The sequence below is a fragment of the Buteo buteo genome, chromosome 19 (assembly GCF_964188355.1).
Source record: "Buteo buteo chromosome 19, bButBut1.hap1.1, whole genome shotgun sequence".
NCBI lineage: Eukaryota > Metazoa > Chordata > Aves > Accipitriformes > Accipitridae > Buteo > Buteo buteo.
Window position 1 is genome coordinate 14106261 of NC_134189.1, and position 16515 is coordinate 14122775.

The 16515-nt window shown below is 40.1% G+C and overlaps 1 protein-coding gene across 12 annotated transcripts in view; it reads right to left on the reverse strand.

Moving 5' to 3' along the window:
• Nucleotides 1-16515, reverse strand: part of MICAL3 (microtubule associated monooxygenase, calponin and LIM domain containing 3) — a 186490-nt gene that overhangs the window by 33690 nt on the left and 136285 nt on the right. For 10 of the 12 annotated variants that reach the window (XM_075051259.1, XM_075051258.1, XM_075051257.1 and 7 more), the window contains 8 exons: nucleotides 15701-15896; nucleotides 11545-11789; nucleotides 10342-10431; nucleotides 7047-7184; nucleotides 4818-4880; nucleotides 1621-1725; nucleotides 858-986; nucleotides 363-454 (listed from right to left, as the gene is read on the reverse strand). In XM_075051259.1, the coding sequence (XP_074907360.1) occupies nucleotides 363-454; nucleotides 858-986; nucleotides 1621-1725; nucleotides 4818-4880; nucleotides 7047-7184; nucleotides 10342-10431; nucleotides 11545-11789; nucleotides 15701-15896 (1058 nt within the window). Of the gene's footprint in view, nucleotides 1-362; nucleotides 455-857; nucleotides 987-1620; nucleotides 1726-4817; nucleotides 4881-7046; nucleotides 7185-9643; nucleotides 9686-10341; nucleotides 10432-11544; nucleotides 11790-15700; nucleotides 15897-16515 lie in introns of all 12 variants that reach the window. The other 2 variants (XM_075051250.1, XM_075051256.1) reach the window with 2 other exon arrangements.

The following is a 16515-nucleotide window of genomic DNA, read 5'->3' on the forward strand; positions in this document are numbered from 1 at the left end:
AGAAAAGATAGCCAAACCAGGATAAACAGGAAACATCTTACTTATAGCTGCCCTCATGCATTATATATATCTCTTGTTAACTGCACATTGACCTTAAAATATCCTGTATAATTCTTTTTGGGGCCTGGTGATAGAAATTTGTGTGACTGTGACAGAGCTGCTACACTCCAAAGATAGGAAAGAAAGATAGTACATTATTTTTTAAGTCTAAATGAAGTCAGATTTCAAGAAGATCAACATAAATTATAGAGACAGGAAAGGAGGAAAGCCCACTGCTGTCAGTCCTCATTAGTTTATCCAACAAACTGTTCTACTGAACTACAGCTAATAAATAGAAAACTTTCAAAGATTCCCTTTCTTACCTCTGCTTGTTTTGCTTTGGGACTATCAACTGGAGACAGAGGAAGAACACTGTTACTAGATGACTGGATAGGGATGGATGGCTTGCATGGATCTAAAGAAAACAAAAATGTTTCCAAAACCACATGAGACTGCTAATATTCTAGGTTTTGTATGTTACACACAGCAAGTAGTGACAAATTTCTCAGCTTGTTACAAATTCTAGATTGGATATCTGGAACACAGACAAAAGTTTTTAAATGTCCAAAATGGTACAAGTTTTTTAACATAAAAATTTCTACAAGAAAAAGCAGTTAGATGGGTTCTGACGCATTAGGAAGCTGTAATTAATGGATTCAGAACATTCTTCTCAAAACATTAATGCAAGCACATAACTTGCTACTGACAGTAGTGAGATAGTTCAAATTCATCAGACTGTCTTCTCTTAAATCTAATAAATGTATAGACTTTCTCAAATGCAATTACAATCATTCAAAAACTGTTGGGAAAGCTATTACCTTCTGTCACACTGCAAGAACCATCTTCTGCTCCTTCTTCATCTTCGTCTTCAGAGACTTTTAGTTCTGGCTCTTCTACGCCACCTTGATGTAAGCGAAACTCTGCTTCTGCATCAGATGGGATGTCATCTGATCACGGATAGGGCAGGGGAAAAAAAACAAGAGATCTTGGATACAAATCCCTCAGGACATCTGTTCATTATTTAAAAATCTTTCATAATCTTTTCTTTCTATTCACATGGTGCCAATCATTTTCATAACCTGAGCACCTAAACGTTTCACTCCTTTTTTTTGTGCACTAATTAGAGTCATTTAAGAAGTAAATGATGGACTATCAGTACAAATAACTAAATTAGTAATTGAAGTCATACCTTACCAGTTTTCTGGAAAGTTTTCAATGTCTTCTGATGTACGCAGTTCATTTTACACTAGCAAGGGAAGATTTTTGGCATAATTTTGTGGACTTTTCACAAATTACTTCTATTTCTGTTATTCAGCAGCATTAGTACTGAATATGGACACAAGACCAAGCCTGCTAGTTAGCAGATGGTGAGAGGACATGAGAAATTTATTCTACAACCCATGGCATTGAGGTTCTTCTGTTTCTTTTTGCCCTTCAGTCCTGGCTCCCTCTTGACTATTTGAAACAAACTCCTACATCACTAAAAATAAGATCAGGTTTAAGTACCCTCATACAAAGTATTTTCTGCCAATACAATTCTGTTCATGTAACAAGTTTAAATGATGCATGGTGGTACCCTACCGTCATCCAGCTCTGCACCTGTGTCTCCCTCTTCACCTGCCTGCCCTTCTGTGTCTGCAGGCTCTGTGCCCAGCTCATCCTCCACGTCATTATCCTCACATGGAGCTAGAATATAGTCAAATATTGAGAAAAAAAAAAAGAAAAATAAAAGGAAAAAAAAACCAAACCAAAAAACTATACAGTGAAAAGGTTCTACATTGAATTGTACCAACAGTTTATAGTGGAGATGTTAATTACTGCCAAAACAAGAAATCCTGAAATGTGTCACCCAGAAAGACATCTATGGTGAAATACTTTGACTCCAATGAATCAAGGAATGCCTGCACTTGGGGAGTCTCCAAGGCATTTGCAGTGAAAGTAACTAGGGCTTTTCTGAGCAACAGGTCTTGTGAAAAATTAAACAAGAAGGTGACTGGGAGGGCATCAAACCAGAATAAAGTTTACTGTTCTTCCAGGAAGATTTTTTTTTTTCTTTACCACACCAGAACAGTTACCACCATTTTATAGCATATGTGTATTAGGTAAAAACTGAACTTTCACAATGTACCACAACTGTTCATCTTGAAATTGAAACAGGTTTTTGAGGGTGTAAGTCAGAGACAGAGTCTAGCTCTGGGACTGATCATTATTACATTTGGAAACTGTTTAACTCTGCGCAGCTACAGTAGTCTTTGGTAAAAGGGTCTAAGAGACTTGACATGCTGTACAAGTAACTAGGACACAAACTAATTGAGATATGTTTTAAATAAATAAAAAGATATATTCAAAACTTTCTTTTGTGTTACAGATCATAATTTGATTTGCTGGGTCAAAATGAAGAAAAGATTCTTGAATTTATAGCTTTGAAAAGGGCATTTGACATTACTACTTGTGACAAGATTTAATTACAGGAGAAGAGACAAGACCAAACTGCGCGGCCTAAATTTCATTATTAAATTACACTTTTAAAAAAACCCTAAACATTATGAAATCCTTGCCCCATCTCTAGTACTATGGATGATTTGCTTAATTTTTTTTTTGTTAAGCATTTTCATAAAACATAATTTAAATATAAAAAAAGAAGCAAGCACTTCCAGGTTTTTTACACAGTAGAGTCAGTCAACTACATTTTTAGATTTGTACAGTGAGTTAGCATCAATTCATGTTCAACAACATGCAGACAGCTAACTCTGTTGTATATCCTACTGCAAATGTGTACACAGTCAGCATGTATTATTATGCACAACATTTGCCAATTATACACATAGGATATGGTCCTGTAACAATGATAACAGATATATTTATAACCTTCTTGGTTGCACCTATACCAGTAAACTAAGTAGTGCAAGTCTCTAGCCCTGAATGCATACGGTGTCATACTGTCATCTTTAGGAGGGCTCCTGGCATGACTCCCAGCAGTTGGTTCCCATGGTAGGGCTAGAGGCTGTTTCCAGTAGGCAGTCTGGACACAGCTCCCTGATTCTGGATGGCAAAAAAGTTTAGCCATATGGCAGGTCTTGCACCCTCTCTCTTCTTCCTCTAATACAGGTTTTTGCTTATTTTAAAACACAGCGTTCAGTGGGTGGTTTGTCTTCTTCCTTCAACCTGAGAATTTCTCTTTTTCCATGCTTTTCCCCTCTGTAGTATTAAGACGACAAATACCTGGGCTAGTTTATTTTCTGTCAACTATTGTGAAAAGGTAGTTACACTTAGGTGTGATAAAGCACTGGCCTATTCCCTCACATCAGAGGCTTAAAAATCCAGAATCTTACAGATGTCGAGCATAGGAGACTGAATCATATGGCAAAGGCTGGACTGCCCACAGGGGCATTTACAAATCTACTGAACAAAACTAAACTGTGTCCCAGTCTGATTGTTGCTTAGGTATGCAGTAGCTTATGTTATTTTGGAAATAATGATGTCATGGGATGGTTTTATGGTAGCAGCAAATGTGAGTAATCTTAATCAAAACTTGCAGAAATGTAACTCTGATGTTAGGAATATCTGATAACACTACGTGAATGTATGTCTTCAGACCCAGAAACCATGAACCCACATGACACACATAGAGAGTTTTGGAGAGAGGAGAAAATCAACTCTTAAATAGGTTGGTACGCAAAACTCAACAGAACATTACAGATGCATAGATAAGTAACGACTTGTTGCAAGGGTGGATCCCATTTTGAGGGACATGGAGAGCTTGCAGGTGGCTGGTTATATGATACATATACTGTGTATATACGTATATGCAGTTAGGATAAGGAGCAAGAGGCCAAAAGCTGTCACACAATAACTCAGAAATAACTCAAAAGCTACGCACTATGGCAGCCAGAAACTGGGATCAGCACTTGGTTCATATCAGCTAGCAGCCGTGAGCAGACTGCATCAGGTGCAGACCTCTTGTAAACACTGCTGCCTTGCCAAAGCAGCAGCAGAAGCAAAGTTATAGGCAAGCTAGCTATTCTGATGTGCCAGAGCAACTTAGCTATAGATCAACCACCTAGCCACAAACTACTGCTGTTCCACTGATTTAGATACCTTCACCGCTTTACACATTTACTCCCCTACTCTAATCCCAGAATCTTCGTGCTCATTGATTTTATAATAGAGCTTAATAGGGCCACATAAAAAAAACAACAGCTGAGCTCTACCATCCTTCAACTTTTCTGAGGCTTTCCTAAATAACACACACCTCAAGTCAAAGGAGACACAACAGCTATCACTATCCCTAAAGATCCCAGCTTCAACCTTATTCTTCTTTCATGTTTTCTTCACCAGATAACTAGAGTTTGCAGCTGCTACAGAGAACTGCACTTGCTTTAAGCACTCTCTGTCACTTAATCTTTCAACTGCAAGCAAGCCCCATGTTCTTTTAGTCAAGGAGCTAAGGGAAGAATAACTGGTCCAGTCTTCTGTTTACAAAGCAAATTGAAGCACTCAACTAGACTCCTCCTTCTACTTTATTACACCCCAGATAACCTCTCCACTTGGCCTGCCTTCAGAAGGGTTACAACAAATGTCGAGTTCATGCAAGAATGGGCTGTCTGAGCAAGGCGTGCATGCACACTCCCCCTTCCTCCCTCCCTCCACATCCAGTCATGCAGTAGCGACAGGGCCGTAAGTTCCAGGGTTAAAGTACCAGCTCAGCTGCTGAAGGCATGGAGAAGAGACGGGCAGGGTTATTGTGCATTGGAATACATAGAACATCACCAAACTACCTCCAGGGACCGTCTCCAGCCACGCCTGTACCGCCTCATGGCGTACGGAGGGAAGGTCGGATGCTGAATTTAAAAAACAATAAATTGTAAGAAATCGAAATTAGACTATCAGTAAGCGTCTAAAACAGAAGAGCGACAAAGGGAAATTTTTCAGTAGCAAATACAGGAATAAAACCTATGAGATGTTAAACAACCAATTCCAGGCTTGGGATTTAAATCAAGATAACATACAAATGTCAGAGGCCTAATCTTCCTTTAGGATATGTAATGTTAGAGGAAGTACAGGTGGCACAGTGAAAAAAACACCACATCTGACCAGCAGGTTGCTGCTGCTGTGCTCCACTTGAAACTGCAGAGGAGGGAAAATAAGAGATGAAAGAGCTTAGCAACAAGAGAGGGGCGATCGTAACAGGCATCCCAGAACCTGTGCTGCCTGGGTGCGAACGCCACCAGACGAAGAAGAGCACCCAAAGCAGAATGAGAGGGGCTGCTGTGTACTGCCACACTACTCCAGGCTTTCACATCAAACCCTATCACCGCTGCTACTGATGGGCTCTCCAAACACCTTGTATCACAGAACACAGCTCAGCTAGGAACAAATTTGTCTATTGAACTCAGGCTGAAAACTTACAGCTTATCCAGAAGTACTTATTGGCGACAGCCCTTTAAAAAAAACAAACTGCTGATACACCTGCACACACCTGTACTGTATGACAAAGTAATTGAAGCAGCTAATCTATTGATCAGGATTGTCCTAGTTAGCCCCAGTTTTAGGGGAATGAAAGGAAATACTGCCTTCCTTCCCAAAGGAAGTGGAAAGACCACAAAATCAATTTTGGAAGGATCATCTTTTGCTGGCAGCTGTACCAATACACTATGGAAAAGTAGGAATTATAAAATACAAATTGAAAGAAAAATTTGGAAACCATAGTGATACAGACCCTCAAGCAGAAGCTAAAGTAACCTTAATCATAGTAAGCTTAAGAAACTGTGTTCACATTTTTTACTTAGCATTTTTAAATGTTAAGCAACTACTCTAGCAATACTGAAAGTTACAGACAGTTGAACACAACCTATTTCTGTAGTTGCAGTGGGAAGGAAATACCCATCTCTTATTTGTAGGGAGCAGATTTCACACCGGAAAATCCCAGTGCATTCTACAAACAGCAATTATAAGCATAGACAAACTGATCTGGAACTGTGTATCAAGTTGGACCAGGATTAAAAAAACAAACAACAACAAATATGAGGAAAAGATAATTATGTGGAATGGATTATGATCAGGCAACATGAGGTAAAGCCCTAGGCTTTTTTAATAGAGATCAGTCACTAACTTAATTTCACATTTGCTGTAAAAGACACCCCTTTCCACAGCATACTTATTCCCTCTACAAATCCGGCACCATGGTTACAGACTCTGAGAGAAGACCACTACTCATCAACTGCATGTTTAACATTTATTAAGTCTAGATTTCTGCATAGGCAAAGCACCTATGACATACTTACCTCAAGACATGCTGTCATATAGTCTAGAATAAGGTCAGCAGGGACTGCTGGAAGGTGCTTACAAGAGAGCTAGATTACTGTAATTTTCCCCCTCCAAAGTTTTCCTTTAAGTAACTGGCAACTCACAAAAGTCACACCTAACTTTAAAAAATCTTAAACACAGGGAGTCAAAACCACCACTAAGAGGATTTGCAAGCCCTTTGAACCCCATCATTCCCTACTAATACCAGATGCAGTTATACACTTTGAAAACCAGCAGCAGAGAAACATGCTCAATACAGAAGCTGACCCTGTTCAATCTTTGCTGTAGTAACTACACAACATAGCCCTTCAGCTTTCCCTAAAGAGGCGTAGAGTTCTCACATCACAAAAAGCACATAACAGCTTCTATTACTATCCCTACAGTCAGTTACCAAAGGCTGATTGCCAGCACTGTCAAATCATGTGTGTAGTGAGGAAAAATGCTATGGAGTCACAGCAGGCAGACAAATGGGTCAGAAGAAGTCACACCACCATGGAGCTGAGAAAGCAGACATTGTAAGTGGACACTGACCTGAAAAGCAAAATGTTTAACCAAGTGTAATTTCAGTGTAATTTGACATTAGTTCCTTTCAATCACTGCTGCCCCTGCTGAAGTACACTGCTCTTGAAGGGTGCAGAAGCAACAGAGTTAAACAGCTGCAACCGCGATCCAGGAATTGACCGGGGCTTGGGGGAGATTACCTCTGGAGGTGGAGGACTTTGAGGTTGGGACCATTTTTTCCTCCTCCTGTTTTTCACGGATGTGTGTCCAGTGCACATCTGCCAGAATCTCCAGAGGATCAACCGGATTTACAATCTGCTGCAGTCTAAGGTTTCCAGCTAGCAGTAGGAGGGCATGGCATACCAGGTTGTAGGCAGGGGGTATGAAGGCCAGGGAGGAAAAGATGGGAGAACAGTGGAAAGGAAAGGTAACACGTCATAGGAAAGGAAATAAGAAAAGAAGAAAAGAAAATATTACTGGCTAAGATCAGTTTGCAAGACAGACAGAAAAAGCTCAGCATTGTGTGTGCACGCATACACCAATACAGCGCTCCTCATACTTCCCATCAAAGCTGAATAATGCCATTCCAAAGGCAGAGAGATGCTATTAAAAACTTCATTGTAGATTATCTCTGTTGCAAGCAGCTTTGCTGAAATGAAAGACATTCTCTGGGTGTTGAACAGTATGTGATATGTAAATACCAATTTAGCAGAAATTTCCAGCTCCTTCAGCCTATTCATTATGATTATTGCCAAAGACATCTTGCTGTTAATGGCAAGGGATAGTCTGCATTGTAGTTTGATGCACCAAAACAAAAGGTCTTTCATTCCCTACTATTGGGTTAAGCACTCCTTTCTATGCTGGGTGCATATTGCTTTGTGAATTAAATTACATGATGGATCTCAGAGTTTCACGTGTGTGTGTGTATGTGCATATGCACACATGGGCGCACACTTACTTCAGCACTTAAAACACTGGTATGTTTACTCCTGCTCTTTTGTACTGACTTGTTCAAAGGGTCGAATTTTTTTCTGAAGAATAACAGCATTTTCATTATGACTTAAGAGCCTCCCCACCTCCCCAGAAGGGACCTTCCTGTGCACAACTGAATTTTTTTAAAAGAAATTGCATTACTCCTCAATTACCTGCCTACACAAAGCTCAGCTACTTATGGAGTGTCAAAGGGAACAATGGGCACCAAAACCAACTGATAAACAACTTGTTCAACTGCTGCAGAATACCCACCTAGGGAGCACCTACCCTGAGGTATCATATTCACAGACCGTGTCTCTATTGCTATCTGCTATGGGACTATAGCTCAGGTTTTCTTTACCCATAATAAAATAACTCATTCTAGGGGGCACAGGTGTTCAGCATCTGCAGGAGTGGTCTTCAAAAGCAAGTGACTGACCCTGAAAGGAAAATGCCCACTTACTTTATAAAGTAGGAAGTCAATTTTCACAACAGACAGATTACTACTCAGTAGTGATTACTACTGAGTAGTAATCTGTAGGCAAAACACTGTTTCAGCAGTCCAGAACCTCAAAAGCAGTTAGATTTTCATACGGTGCACTAGTGTTTGAAGGAAACCAGAAATATGAGCAGCGTTTAGAGGTTGCACTCATTATTTCCTGCTGTCTCGTTTTAACCAAGTTCCTCTCTCCCAGCCATGTTTTCCCCAGACATGACAAAGTGTTTGGGACTTCCGTTTCAGGAACGACTGTGTGTGAAATTTGGCATTAAAACTGCAGAAGAAACAGGCAGAAGGAACTGCAGGAAGGAGAGAACCACAAACTGGTTATTAAAGGGGAAATGGGTTCACACGCACAAACTCAAATGCAGAGCGGGATTCACAATTTAACCAAGTATTTAGCAGTTTTATGTCTCTGTCACCTCATCAGAGAATTTTCATATCAATTAGCACAACCACATGGTCTACCAGAGCTACTGGACATCCTGCAGGTACAGGAACCTGGGCTGTTTTCACTCTGTAAGAAAGCACTCGCATGCAGGCCCCAAGATGAGTAGAGTTAGCATTTGCATTGCCACACAAAACTTTGTGTTAAAAGGTTTAAGTTTGCCAGCAATAGCTGAGAAGTATATAGTCACTCAGCAAGGCTCGGAAAGAGCAGGTCCCACATGATCTGCATGTTTTAAAATTGATTTCTCTGGGATTTAGATCAGTGTAACATACACACCTTCAGCTACTCCACAAGTCTCTAGAAAGAGGGCTGAACCTGTCCTGATTAAGACATGGGTCCTCCTAACCTTTTCCAGTAAATAGCAGCACAGCCATCCATGAAGGACTGCTGCTTGGCTAACAGACAAACTAATGTTTCCTTGAGGTCTAAAATGCTTGAGAATTTCAAATGACACCTGACATAGCCTTCTCTCAAGGCTGCCTGCTAAGCTTTGCAGGAAGCTGGATGTTAATTGCACTTACATTTGGAAAGGTAGCTTTCCACTCCAGTTCCACTGTAGCACCTACGAGCACTTCATAAGCAGCAAGCAGTCTCAATATTTAACTTTAATGGAATGAGAATCCACCTGCAAATCAACTCCTTAGGAGCCAGGTCTAAAGCACACTAGCAACTGCAACAGGGGGAACTTCTTCAGTTATGCTATTCAGCCATCTTACTAATACTTCTCATTCTTACCATCAGAAAAGTTAAATTGGAAAAAAATTATAACATCTTTTTTTTTTTCTTAAAAAAAAAAAAAGTCAGAAGCTAAGCTACAGTTGTTACAATCATAAGCTGCAAAATATGCAGTCTGACAACTGCATATGTCTTCTTACCTGCAGGAAGGCACTTGGATTCTCCTCTTATGTATTCTGGCTCTAATGAACCATGTGGAGGGAATAAGGGATTAACAAGCTATTAGGACCAAGTGCTTCAAAAAAACAAACCGTAAGAAATAAACTGCAAGAGAATGCATCATGGAAAATTACACAACCAGTTAGATTGGCATGTCAGATTAATTTTATGCCCATTACATGACTATTTGAAAAATCTTGAGGGATCGCTGCAGCTTGATTATCTTCCCCCACAGACTCTCCCCACAGACACACACTCACAAAGGACAACAAAAAATGCAAGTTTGCTGACACAGGCAATCTAAAGGCAGTACTTCTGATGTGCCCCATGTGTCTGACATACTGCACAGGTGCAATTAGTCTGTGTGTATGGAACAAATCTGAAACTCCTAAATAGGTGGGAGTCACTGTCCATGCTCATTACAGTAGCAAATTGTCCAGGCTTTCTAGATATCCTGAGGTACTTGGCAGCTTTATCTTTTCCCTAAAACCAGTGGCAATGTCAGACCTGATATATGGCACTTGGACCAGGAGATGAAGGTAACAACAGCTATCAAATCAGTTTTTAGGGAGCTGGTAAAGCATTTAAATAAAACACAGAAACTTCTCATGTGGGACCTGCTCTTTAAAACATTCCCCCCTCCTTTGGGGAAATGGAAGTGGAGATGGTATATGGGTACCTTTAAATGTACCCGTGTCCTCTTCATTTGAGAGATGTTGAAGCCAGAGGCCTTGCTGCAGCTCTCTCTCCCAAGGGCAATACTCCCCCTCTACAGCAGAGGGAACCACACATCCACATATAACACCAGACACGCGTGTACACACACAAGCGATGGAGGGAGAGAGAGAGAAAGAGAAAGGACAGAATCAGAAAGAGAGACTGTCTGGAAACCCAGTAACTCCCCATACTCCCACTGTATTCAAAGTGTCTGACAGGAAAACTGCTCGAATGAAATAACGTCCATCCAAGAACAACCATGGTTTAGCAGACTAAACGCACAACATGCATGTTACCATACTTAAAAAGCAGTCTTGACTTCCACAGACTTCAGTTATGGAGATACAGCTGAAAAAGCAGCCAAGCAGCCTGCTGAGCTCATCAACAAAACTGCCACTAAGACTCAAAAAACTGGACCTCTGCTTGCATTAGGCAGCCAAAGACCTTTACGAAGAAGCTCTTTGGAATCAACTAGTCTTCACAAAAAGGAAATATGAGTACAAAGACAAGATCAGCAAGAAATTTGGCATGGTGGTGAAACACTGGAAGCATGTCTATTCTTAGCACAAACTTTGCATTTTGATGACTGAGACAAACACAGGGGAAGGAGTCTTTCCCTAAGATTTTCCACAGAAATCCCTCAGAGCTAAAATGGGAACCACCTGAACTCCCTGATTTCTCAAGGCTGTCTTTTAACTAAGAAGGGCTACAAGCAGCTTCTTCTAGGATGCCCTGATGACAGTTACAGGGCACTGCCCCTTAGTGAGGCACTCTGCAAAACTGAAAACACTGCCTCCACGCTGCTTCCAGCTCTTGCTGCCAAAGAACAAAGGGCACATTCAAATCCAATTCCCAAAAATAATAAAAAACAACAAAAAATAGTACAGTGTCACAAAGCTGTGAATTGCAAATGTTGGCATGGTGTATGGGAAGCATATTGTGTTGGTAGTAGTGCTATAACTGCCCTGTGGGCAAAGATCATCTGTATCCAGAATGATCCACCTAAAGCTTTCCTTGACAATAACTCCCTCAAAAATCAAAGCAATAAAGAAGTGAAAGAAGAAAAGTTTTCCAAGGCAAATATTTCTCATTCTGTGTGGCAAACACTCAACTTGGTTTTCCCTGCTGTCTGGCAGAAAGAAAGGACAAATCAATCATGTCTAACCTTCGCTCGACTCCTCATCTTCCTCCTCTTCGTCTTCTTCCTCCTCCTCCTCCTCCTCTTCTTTGTCCTCAATCTCATGATTTTCCTCAGCCTCAATCTGTTCTTCACTCTTTCCCTTCAGGAGGGCATGGATACGCACAGCCTCTTTCCATGGCACACCACCCAAGTCTGAAGGGGGTTGCTGAGGCAGCAATAGTTCATCTTCTTCCTCCTCATCTTCCTCCTCCATCTCAGACTCTGAACTACTGTAAGGGTTTAGAAAAAAAGATAAAGAAACAACTAGTTAATGTTTCCTAGATCAGTCTTAGATCACTGACAAGTTGTTTCAATACATACAAGCCTAAAACATATGATGGAAATCGTAATACTAATTTTTCTGCTTTCAATATTTCATAGGAATTTTAGTGACAGCATCATGTGTGGGCTGCAGTATGGTCCTTGCCCTGCTTCTTTTAAAGAAGGTGAAGCAGAAGAAAAGTGCCTGTGAAGCCAAGTCCAAATATTTGTGCAGCATTAATTGTTACAGTTTGTGACAGTCGAATACAGCAGAAAAACTACTTTCTTTATATCACGTTGCTTTGCATAAATGGGTACCAGAGCTCTTAGCACTGTCAGAATGCAGAAGGTCACGTCTTTTGATAATGGCAGCTACTGCTAGCATTTTGGATAGCTAAGATATTTTTGGCACTTGCTGGGGTGAAACACAGAAAGCTTTGGAAGTAGAAAGAACACACAACACAACTATCATGCCAAAGGATACAGTATGTGAGCTAAGGAGAGCTGGAGGAAAAAAAAAAAAAAAAAATCACAAAAATTGTATCCAATTAAGTACACAGTGTATATAGTGGCAAGAAACTGTAGGAAGCAGTGCAAGGATAATTACAATAATGAGCTTATTATTCTCACAGCAAAGTCTAAAACATGCAAAACAGGAAATCATTAGTGCTCTTTAGCAGACATCTCTGTTTAATTCTAACAGTTCCTCAGTATAAGCAGCAGAGGCAAGAAATGTAACCACCTATACAATGATATTTAATCTAGTTCACTCTTACATGCTGGACCACCTAGAGGTACTGGGGAGAAAGATGGCTGCATTTGTCACTGGAAAACGAATGTGAACTACAGCACATTCAGAGAACATATCTGCAGGGTGAAGAGGTGTGTCTGTTTTTCCTTAAAAGAACTGCATTTATTAGAGCAACAGTTGGATACTTGCCATATAAATCTTAAAAGGCCCAAATTCATCTGGATTGAAGAAGAAAACTGTGAATGGTTAAAGTTTGGGTGAATCATATGAGAACAGTATTCTACTTCTGCTGTTTCCTTATGACAGTTACCACTGTAGTTAACAGCCTTTGGCAGATCCCATTCCATATAGACAATGATAGGGGAAAACCGACAAGTTGAAAATAATGAAGTTTAAATTTCATGTAGGTCTATAAAATATAACTTGTACAGTTGTTCTAATTCTGTTTCCCATACACAGGTTTTATTACAGTATGTGACAAACTGGCAGTTTCAAAAAAAAAAATTATATACAGCAACACTCTTTCCCTTATATTGCAGATAAACATAATCAGGTGCAGAACCTCAAATTAGTCTAATGCTACATGAACATATCATATTTACATACTTTTATTCATCGACTTGTCTGAGACGCTATTTTTGATAGCAAAGCTAATAAAGAAAATACCACTTTTTCATGCTCTGATTGTCAAGTACTTTTGTCCACAGGCTCTTAAAGTCTCCTCACTGTTCTGCATATATATAACATTATTTTGCTCAAGTTACAACCCACTTTTTCACAGCATAAATTGAATACTTATTTTTAACAGGCTGCCTGGTTTTCACATGCTAAGTACAGAACACAAACACTGTTGCATGCCATGGACTCAGTACATATTCCAGGAGACCGAAGCAATATTCCAAAGGCTTTACGCAGATACTGTCACAGAGATAAAAAGTGATGTTCCCTTCCTCCCTGATTAACTTTCCCACCCTTTGGTATGGAAATAAACCTGACAGGTGCTGCATGCTGGGGTTTTCATGTGCTGTAAATAAGGTTTACTGCTGCTCACACTGTTGCCATGGCTGCTGAATGGGACAAGCTGCTGCTCTTCAACCAGTCGGCTTATCGCATGCAATATTGACGACATAAATTCTTTACCACATAGCTCACTTTACCTTCTTTGGCTTTTATTTATAACTTGGTTTTTGTTTGACCTTTAAATACTGAGAAAGGAGAAGCCGAAAGACAGCAGTGAGATGGTCTGGTATAGTGGGCATTCCTTTTACCATGGCAACTCTGTGCCACAGAAATTAATTCAACAGCTGAAACTTTTTTTTTTTCTATAAGGAAGAGATCAGTGACCAAAGTAGGTTGAATATCACATTAAAAAGGTGTACCTACACAGATTTAGTGCTGAGGAGAGGAACCAAAACCTTAGCTGTGGAAATGAACCTCTTCTCTTCCCTTGCCATACAGACCCATACAGCACAAGCTGTCTTATGACACTCCTTCAGAAGGCCACAGGGTATTACATCAAAACTGCAGGTGACATACTGGGAGTTACTACAAGTTAAAGGCAATGAATAAGGCATCTGAAGGTTTTTTCACTCCTCAAAACTGCGTAGCAGAGTTTGATTGCATAAATGATTTTTTTCTTGTTGAAGCTTAAACAAGATTAACTCTCTTTTGAAAAAATGTACTTTGAATACTGTTTTCTGTAAACTTTCTCTGCAGTGTGCATGCTCCTAAGTGTGTGCATGATGGGAAGCTGTGCACCAAAATGCATGGTCTCTGCTTGATTTAGAGTTAACACCTTGGTGAACCTGGAAGCCCAATCCATCACTCCATAAGACATGGAGGGAACAAAGAGTTCCCCATCTTCTCTGCCTGCTCCTAACCCTGCAGCGCTGCACCAAGACAGTGAAGATGATCAAATCAGGGCTTTGGTTGGCTTGTTGCAGGAGTCAAACATTTTTTTTCTTTTGTTGACAAAAAAGTGGTCAGACTTTTTCCCTTTTTTGTTGCTTGGGGTTTTGGGGAGGGGTCTTTCTGTGACATGTCATGGAGCGGGTAGAGTTGAACAGAGGATACCAGATAACTACATCATCTAGAAAGTTCTCCCTCTGATGTTTGACCCACACAGCTTTATCAATGGTCTGACTAAATTGCTTACCATATTTGGATTTGGGACAGAAATTTTTCCAGGTCAAACTGACAGGGAATTTGATTTTCTCTTTCCTCTCTATCATAGTGTGAGTTGCCCACTAAACACTGTTTTTTGCATGCAAAAGGAATTTCTCATACAGCCCTATACCTGTAAGTAATGCATACATAGAATATGTTTGTAGGATCTAAGTCTCAGGAAACCAGTAACAGCATTTTCTGAGTTTATTTCAAGAAGACTACTGGACAGACTGAGAGCTGAAAAGGTAAGGGTTGTTACTGCTATAAACAAAAGTAAATGATTAGAAACCATATTAAGAGATCGAGACTCTGCAAAAAGTGTGTGATTGACTATAAAGTTCACAAGCAATCTTCATCAAGTATTTTCTCTCAATGATTCTTGCAACAACTATTTCCAGTAGCTTTACCTGCATATATTTGGATCCTGGTGTGCTTATACTTCATTTTGCAGATAAAGAGAAATTTGTGAAGGTACAACATGTTTTTCAACAGCCGTAACTATTGCTTCAAATTAACATCTCTCAGGCATTGCATCAGCATTCAGTCAGGATTACATGTGTGTCAAACTTGACTCTTTAAAGCAAAAGTGGTTTCGAATTGTAATGAAAAACATACAGAAGTTAATTTTGGAACCCCCTCCCATTTGAATCCATGTTCTGTTTGCTCAAAAGACTCATTTGTCTTTGATACAACTAAAAAAAAAAAATAAATTAAAAAATTCCTTCCAACTTAGAACTGAATTTCATGGTATTATGGTACCACAGGTGTCTTCTAAGAATGGTAATAAGCTATTTAGAAGAACAGAAGCTACAAGATAAAATACCTGTGTACACGTGCAGAGCATTTTTAACAACTTTAGAAGGGGCAACCTGGCAAATAATATGTTAAAAAAAGCTAAGGGAAAAGCAGGCAAAAGTCTGTTAGGATGGGTATAAAAAAAGATTATGCACAACGTGTGCTAACCTGCTGGGCACATCCTCTTCTGTTCCTTTGTCCAGCACACTGCTCAGGTTATGCTCTGCTAGCGTCTCTTCGGGAACCTCTTCGAGTTCTTCTTCCCGCTGCAGTGACAGTCGGTAGTTCTCCAGCTCAATCCGTTCAGGTGTGCCACGCAGCCGCTTAGCAAGGCTGGGCTCTTCCAGCCCATTTACATTAGAACCTAAAGAATAAGCCAGTGAATAAACAATAAATGCAACAGTCAGAACTGTAATTTTTTAAGAAAATTGAGCAATTGGGAGAAAAAGGGCATGAGGCAGAGGGAGGTAAATAAAGCGAGAGAATACCTTATGTCATTATCCCGTTCGCCACTACTGGCAGAACCTGCTGGGGAGCCAGACTGCAAAAGGGAATCTTAGTGATTTTGGCTAATAGATGCTAAAAAGAACATTAAATGTCCTAGTTGAGAGAGGAAATAGGGACATTTTAGCTGCAAAAACTAGAGCTGCAATGAAGTCTATGCAGTAAGTACTGGGGAAGGCCTGGCCACTGAGGGGATATATTCTATGAGACACAGTAGGAAAGCTATGGGGCAATCCTGCTGCATGTTAAAATTGTTACCAGTCACGGTAAGTCTACAGAGTTAGGGTGCAAGAAAATACTATTACTACTTAACGATGAAGGAGGGAGGGAATGAAAAAGGCCCACTTGGAGCAAGTTTTAAAACTTTTTATAGACTTGAATTGATTTGCTTTTTAATCAGTTTGGGATGAAATGAACGACAGGAAAAAATCTGAAGCGAGATGTTTGCAAGCATAAATCCCATGAATCCCAGAAAATTG